Below are 7486 nucleotides of genomic sequence, written 5' to 3'. Positions count from 1 at the left end.
CGGGCAGCCGGTACAGGGCGGGGTGTGCTGGGGTGGGCGGGGCCTGGAGCTGCCCCCGAGCCCTTCCCCCTCCCCCAGGCCTAGGGTCCCGAGTCGCGTCCTCACCGCTGGCCCGGTACCCCGAGCCCCCACGTTCCTCTGCGTGTTGAGGCTTGGGTCCAGGAAGAGGGGGAGGGGATAAGGCTGCTTTCTGCTGCCTCCTGTCATGGACCATTCCTGGGGCATCACAGCAGGTTGGAGGGAAGGGAGGGAGGAAGGAGTGAGTGTGAGGCCGGGGGTAGGGCAGTGAGGACCTGCGACCTTATAGAGAAAAAGGAACAAATCCCGCTGGAGGGGTGGGCGTGGGGAGAGCCATGCCCCGGGGCCCCCCCCGCCCCCCGTGACCTGTCTCTGCCGGAAGCAGTGAATCGGAAGGAAAGTTCCAGAAGCAGAGTTTGGGTTCCGTGCCCTGCCCTGCTTCTGCACAAAAAGCATCTTTCCTTAGGAGATCGTGGCTGGAGTCTAGACTGTTAGGAGATACGGACTGCGTCTCCTGAAAGAGGAGGCTTGCTTCCCATCTCCTTCTAGTCTGTCAGGGCAGGACAGCTCAGCTCAAGGAGAAAATAGTAATTCTGTTTCAAGGCTGCAGAATCGTGAAGTCGACCAGAGTAGCTCTGGTGACAGTGTGGACAGACGACGTTTCCTCCAGTGGACCTAGTGTCTCCTTGCCAGTCGTCTTTGTTCGGTTTTGGGGGTTACTGACCCTTTTCTTATCACATCAGAGTACTTCAAGGGGACAGGAAAAGCAAGTCTAGCAAAGGAGATCTCAGGTAGGGGAAAGGAGCCTTTTGTGCTTTATTATGGGGAAATTTCCCCTACTCTTAAGCAGAAGCAGAAAAGGGCCTCTTTGTATAAAATCTCCCTCACACCTTTTTCAGGAGAGAGTGTCTCTGTACTAATTAAGTTTTCTAGGAGTTGTAATTATCAAGCATTGATAGATAAAAATGTGAGCACAGGCCATGTCTGACCGGGAAGGTGGTGACTAGAGGAGGGTGTTGGATGCTTGTTTTAATTATCAGGGTCCTGACCTGAGCTCAGGAAGATTAAAATGGTAATGAGTTCCTGTGTTGGTTAGTGATTTCGAAGAGAAGATTTTCACCAAGGGAAAATATATTCTCCCTGAAATAAGTGGTTGCACGTGTAAGTGTACATATTCTGGAAGTTTGCCCTGGCTCTGTCAACCAGAGCCTTTGATAGATTAAAACAAATACTTATGGGAACTTTTTCAATCCAGGTGAAGGCATCTCTCCAGGGTTTTTTCTTTTTCTTTTTCTTTTTTTTTTTTTGGTTGTTTGTTTAAATATTCCTTATGGACTAACTCTTGGTTAAAAACTAAGACTTCAATAAGCCCTTACGTTATACTATGTGTATTTATGTTTGTTATATATATATCGTGTATCTTGCGTATAAATATATATTTTTGGTATTTGTCTGTTTAGCAGTGAATGACATTTCCGGTATTTTCCATAGATTTCCACATTTGAGAGTTTAAAAAAGACAAGAAAAGTAAGGTTTCCTTTCTTAGAAAATGAGACCCTGAAATAGCTTTTTCCTGCTGTTGCACATCATTCCATACTTATTTCTGGCTTCTTAGAGCTCATCTGTCCACACGGCCTAGTAGTTTAGAAACAAAACTATGAAGTGACTTTGCTTCCTGGTGGTAGCAGGTACATCTGGTGGAGGCCTGGGTGTCACACGATGCTTCTGCTCCAAAGGAACAGGGTGGCATCGCTCCAGTCCTCACTGTGATGCTGTTGCAGTCGTCCCTGCAGACATTAGGAAGGTTTTTAAGAGAGCAGGTATTTAAAACTCTCTCTGAAAACTGAATTCACGATTTTTTAACACACGTGAGAAAATTAAACAACAACTCACTGTACGAGACATTCCATGCAGCAGACACTGCCTCTACCTCTTCTCATCCTCGGCCCCTTCTTTATGAAATGAAATAACTGGAACTTCAGGTCTTTTGTCGTTTGGCACTTGTCTTATTTCTCTTCCCGGTCTCCGCTGGGACTGGAACCAGCAATTGCTGGAAATCAGCAGTTTACCCAACATATTTTCCTGATTAGATAGTTTCCAGTAGAATTTGTGTCTAGGTTCACAAGTTTGGAAGTTTATCTGAAATAACTTGTGCAGGATTTTTTGTGGGTTTTTTTTGTTTGGGATTTTGCCTTACCAGTTACTCTCTATCTTGAATCAAATGCTTGTTTTTTAAAATGCCCCCAATGGGCCAATGGTCATATTAGAGCCAGTGCTCAAGAGCGGCCATCCGCCCAGCAGACAGAACACGAACGTGGACATTTCTCTTGTATTTGGTCCAAAGCACCGGTCAGTCGATGCAGAAGCCTAACCGCCCTCTTTGCAGACAGTCTCCCCACGTAGGCTCGTGAGTCGTGGGTATCAGCTCAGCAGGCATCTTTCACGGCCCCTCTGCCAAGTCCACATGTGTAGTCATCCTTTGTGGGTTATTGCATGTGCTTGTGTTCATCTCGGATACCCAGCCCCTGGGAAGTGCTGTCAAAGCAGAGAGGACTGTCACTGCCCGCTGGCCTGAAACTCCCTCATCAGGCTCAGAGCTGACCAGGCAGTTCTGAAGCCTGTGGATGGCTTTGAAAACAACATTTCCTGTAAAAAGAACATTTTGCTGTTTCAATATCTTTTTTCTCTGTGTTTATCGTCAGGGGTAAATATATGACTCGTAATTTTAGGTGACTTCTCCCCTGTTGCTCAGTCTGTGCTCTGTCAGTTGGTGGCTCTCAGGATGGGTCACCCCACCTCCCAACCCAGAGTCAGGACCAGAAGGGCCGGTGAGAGCAGCTGAACAAGGGGGGGAGAGGACCCCTGTGCGTACAGGCGTCAGGGCGGAGAGGGAGCAGTTACAGAGAACAGCCAGCGTGTTTGCTTTTTCAACTCTTTTTCTTAAGTTGTGGTAGCATTGTGATTTTTCTGATTTCTGTGACTTGCTTTGTCTAGAGGTTGACGTACGAGGAAAGGATGGCTCGGCGGCTGCTGGGTGCCGACAGCGCGACTGTCTTCAACGTCCAGGAGCCTGAAGAGGAGGCGGCCAGCCAGGTACCCCATTTCTCCGGGCTCCCCAGGGAAGCAGGTCACCGTCCCCGCCCCTGCCCTCCTTACGGACAGTCTTGGGGTCAGCTCTGTGGAGAGCAGAGGGTGGGTCAGAGGAAAGAGCACTGTCATCAAGTCAGCCTCCCAGCCAGCATTTATTGAGCACATACTGTGCTGAGTGAGTGATGGGATTTATTTCAGTTGGTGACACCTGTTCCTTTTATCTTCTTATCCATTCGTTTCTCTCCTTTCAAGTATCTTTCTGTTTTTCCTGTCCTGAGCTGTAATGCAGAATAGGTTTGTGTGGAGCAACATATGTTCACAGAAATTGTCTGAAATCACTAGTGACTATTTCCAATTATGTTCTTAATATCTCGTCCAGGTAAAACACCTATGTACAGAAAAGACTCTGTTTTCCTCCACGTATGTAGTTATAAAGCACTAAGCAGCAGAGAACATAAAATGCTAACATTTTGTTCCCCTGACAACACCAAAAAAAAAAGTCACTTCATGGATTTGATGTAAATAAACTGTTTTATCATCTCCACTGCTTCTGTTTGGAGTTTCCAGATGTAGTTCTGAGATAAAAGAAAGCTTTTTAGCACAAGTATAAAGGATCAAGTAAACTCTTTCTCGTCTCTCTTAAGAAATGGATCAGCCTTCAAAATCTGAAAGTTTCTCTGTGTTAAATATTGCTGCCCCCACAGTTTCACTTAAAGCTGGAAATCTTGTGAGATTCTTGCTGCTTCTATACTGGGCTTCACTTCTTTTTTTTCTACCATTACAGGACCCTGGGTCTCCTCATGCTTCTGTAGGGAGTCCTCTGGATGGTCAAAAGGTCACGCTTTCACCTTTCTTTTCTTCCCAGTCTTTCCCTGGATCTGTTTCTTCTATTCTTCCTCGTTTACCTGTGTATCTATAGTTAACTGCCATACGTTAATTATAAGTACTCCGACCAGTGTCTATTTTCATTTAATATCAGATGGACAGAATTAACTGCGGTGTGATTTTCTTGTCATTTATTTACAAACTTGAATTTGATTCTGTCCTTTCTGGCTACTCTGAATTTTAAATTGTGAAAAGTTTCTCATTTGTTAAACCTTTCTAGGGGAAAAAAGAGCTAATTCTTAAACTGACTTGATTTGGTACTATTTAGACAAAACAACTTGTGTATTTTTTGCAGTTCTATTCATACTGTTGAATTTCTTCCTTCAAGGCAACAGACTGTTTTGTAAAGGTTGAGTACCTTAAGGGAAAACCTTGTTAAAACAACCTTTCATTTAATATTAAATAGAGAATATCTCATAATAGGCTGCCTTGTCTTTACTGTGCTTGGTCAGCAAGAGATCTGCAGGGTCCCCCTTCATCACCAGAGGATGGTGACGGGGACTTTGCTCTGCTCCTGTGTTTTTCACCAAACATTGGACTGGACCGTCAGTCCTCGGGTGGAGAATGGTTGCTCAGAGCTGCAGAGCTGAGGGAGAGCCCGAGGCTGGGTGGCGAGGGTTGTTAGGAGGAGGGATTGTGGTGCCATTTCTCCATCACTCGTTTGCTGACAGGCCGAGTGACCTTGCAGCTGCCCCCCGCCTGTGCGACTGCCCTTCTGAGCAAGTGCCCCACCAGACAGGAAGCAGTGTGCCATCATGTTTACTTTTTATGAATGATTTAGGAATGACTGTTGCCTTTTCCTTTCTTCTCCCCGCCCCAAGAGAAGACAGAAGGAAATTCATCTTCATAGTTGGTTTGGTTTGGTTTTGGATCATAGGACTTGAGGACAGTCCGAAATATCATACATACTTACTTCCAGATGTTCTTTGTTTTATATGGAGTTGAATTGGGCACAGGCTCCTTTTTTAGCTCTGTGGTAAAAACATCACTGTCTTCTGGGCGCCTTACTGGAGAGGGGATAAGACGGGGGGCTTGGGGGACTTGGTACCGCGTGGACCGAGGTCGGTGATGTGACCCTTCTCTCTGATTTAGGAGTACAAAGTCTCCAGCTGTGAGCAGAGGCTCATCAGTGAAATCGAGTACCGGCTGGAAAGGTCCCCTGTGGAGGAATCGGGGGAAGAGGCTCCCTGTGGGGATGCGTCTGTGGAGAGTGGAGTGGCCCCATTCTTCGAGACGAAGCTGAAGCATTTCAAGATCTTTGAGGGGATGCCCGTGACTTTCACATGCAGAGTGACCGGGAATCCAAAGCCGAAGGTGAGCTGCAACAAGGCTTCTTAAGAGTTACGTTCCCCGAGGATGAGTTTGGCTTCCAGCATGCCACAAACCATTGCAGCGTTAGGGGGAACAGGTGCAGACTAAGCTTCTCGGTACCCGTGATGTAAAACGCTTGAGTTCAGGGCCGTCCTCAGGAGGCACTGGAAACCAGCAAGGGTAAAGAATAGAACAGGACGGGACAGAATAGAATAGTAGAATAATGCACAAGGAGCTTTTCATAACCCACATCATTTACTCATATGATGTTGCCATTGTTACACCCAAATTGCAGACGACCAGGCTGAGCTCAGGGGGGTTAATGAACTTTCCCCGGGTCAGAAAGCTGTGAGTGGCCAGGCTTGAACTTGAATCCGCCCGTGTTCTGTACCAGACAGAGGAATAAAGCTACCACAGATGATGGAAACTGCAGATCTTTAGTGTACAAAACCAAGGCCTCCTGTGTTTACAGAGGTGGTGGAAGCAGGAATACTGTGAGAAAGGGTCCTCCGAGAAGCTTCTGGTACTGAGGATGAGGCCGGCCTGGCTGGAGCCGTGTCCCTGCAAGCACGTGGCTTTGCTGGAAGGAGGGAGGGTGGCCCTCTCTTCAAGGAGGGACTAGAATCACTGCTCACTGGCCCCGCAAAGTGGCAAACAGGACTACACTTTTCCCTAGAACTTGAGAGAAGAGAATAAAAGAGGCACCCATGAGAAACTGAAACTCCAGATTCACACTCTCACAGGATACAGAACCCAAAGCTGAGAAATTAATATGAAGTTTAGTCCAGGATGATTATAATCCTAAGGTTTCTGGCAGAAGCAAGTAAAAATTGCCCCATAGAAGACTTCCACACTGGGGCCTGTCAGACATCTACAGGGCAGGAGGGGGAAAAAGTGAGTTCACAAGAAAAACTCACAGACCCTGCGAGCAAACAGAGTCCACAGCAAAAGAAACGGGAGAACAGAAGCCACGGTGCCACACAGGATAGAGCTGTCTTGAGGGGACTCCTCTGAAATTACTTTGTTTAAAGTGATGGAAACAATTCTAAAAGGAATAGACACTTTAGTGAAAGAATAGGACCAGAGACAAGACACATGTAAAATAAGCATACAAAAATGAAAACTATACTCTCTGAAATTAACATTTTAACAGGGGCTGGTGTAAAAGAGCCGGAATGAGACTGAGTGAGACAGGAGAAGGGACAGGGCCGGGACCACACCTGAAACTTTGAGGGGCTCATGCTCTGTGGCTCCATCCGTTGTTCTGTTTTCACAGTAAGGAAAGTTTTAACAACATAATCGTTCCCTAAAACCGAATCCCAGCCCCACAGTCTGAAAAAGATAGACCAAAAAAATTAGCTTTATATTTTCAGAGCCATTGCCACCTCCTAATGAGACTTCACAAATCAACTGTTGTTAGAGAACACACGTCTGTATTATCTTGACATAATTGGATCATTGGTGTGTGTTCACAAACATGATATCAAATGCATGTATTAAAAATAAACATGCAGCTTATGAGTGGAACTCATAATTATATCATGAGCTTCCAAAATAGTCACAAAAAGAACCCCACGTTCTTTTTAAACCTTACTCAAGGCACGATTACTGATGGGGTTCTAAGATCACTGAATCCTGTTCTTAAAGAACATTATGTTCGCTTGGGAGGCGGGCTTTTGTTTTAACGTGACTGTCTTGTTCTCCTACAACCTTGAATGTTTCACAGCCGTTAAGAGGTTGATTTTCCAGAACTTTTTCCTGTTAGATGTTCTTCTGTTTTCCTGGCTGCCATTCTTTTTCTTCCCTCCCTGGTTTATTGAAACCTGTTTCTCCTACACATGTTCTAGAAATTATATTAGGATTGTTGGAGTATGGAATACTCGTGTTTAAAAATATATATTTTTTTAGCTTATGGTGTTTTTTTAAAATTTTTTTATTCTGCCCTTGACATGCTTGTTCCATTGAGATATGAGAAGATGGAAGAGAATTTCTAGTTCACCCTGTTTTCATCTTTTGTACCTTTCCTGTCCTGTCTCTTAGCAGTCTTGGTACAGTTTTGGAACTGTCTCTTAATCTCATTTGAAAGTTGTATTCCAAGTACAATAGAGGTGAAAAATATGATTAAAGGAGAGAAATAGGGCTTCCCTGGTGGTGCAGTGGTTGAGAGTCCGCCTGCCGATGC

The 7486-nt window shown here is 45.5% G+C and overlaps 1 protein-coding gene across 1 annotated transcript in view; it reads left to right on the top strand.

The window, feature by feature from the left end:
* PALLD (palladin, cytoskeletal associated protein) overlaps positions 1-7486 on the top strand; it is a 417875-nt gene that overhangs the window by 389063 nt on the left and 21326 nt on the right. The window contains exons 11-14 of the mRNA XM_007457377.1: positions 1-10; positions 3013-3111; positions 3893-3943; positions 5086-5307. The exon at positions 1-10 is cut by the window's left edge and continues 6 nt beyond it. Of these exons, the coding sequence (XP_007457439.1) occupies positions 1-10; positions 3013-3111; positions 3893-3943; positions 5086-5307 (382 nt within the window). The remainder of the gene's footprint in view (positions 11-3012; positions 3112-3892; positions 3944-5085; positions 5308-7486) is intronic.

The sequence above is a fragment of the Lipotes vexillifer genome, unplaced genomic scaffold, assembly GCF_000442215.2.
Source record: "Lipotes vexillifer unplaced genomic scaffold, Lipotes_vexillifer_v1.1 scaffold668, whole genome shotgun sequence".
NCBI classification, from domain to species: domain Eukaryota; kingdom Metazoa; phylum Chordata; class Mammalia; order Artiodactyla; family Lipotidae; genus Lipotes; species Lipotes vexillifer.
This window is presented reverse-complemented; position numbering and strand designations above follow the sequence as displayed.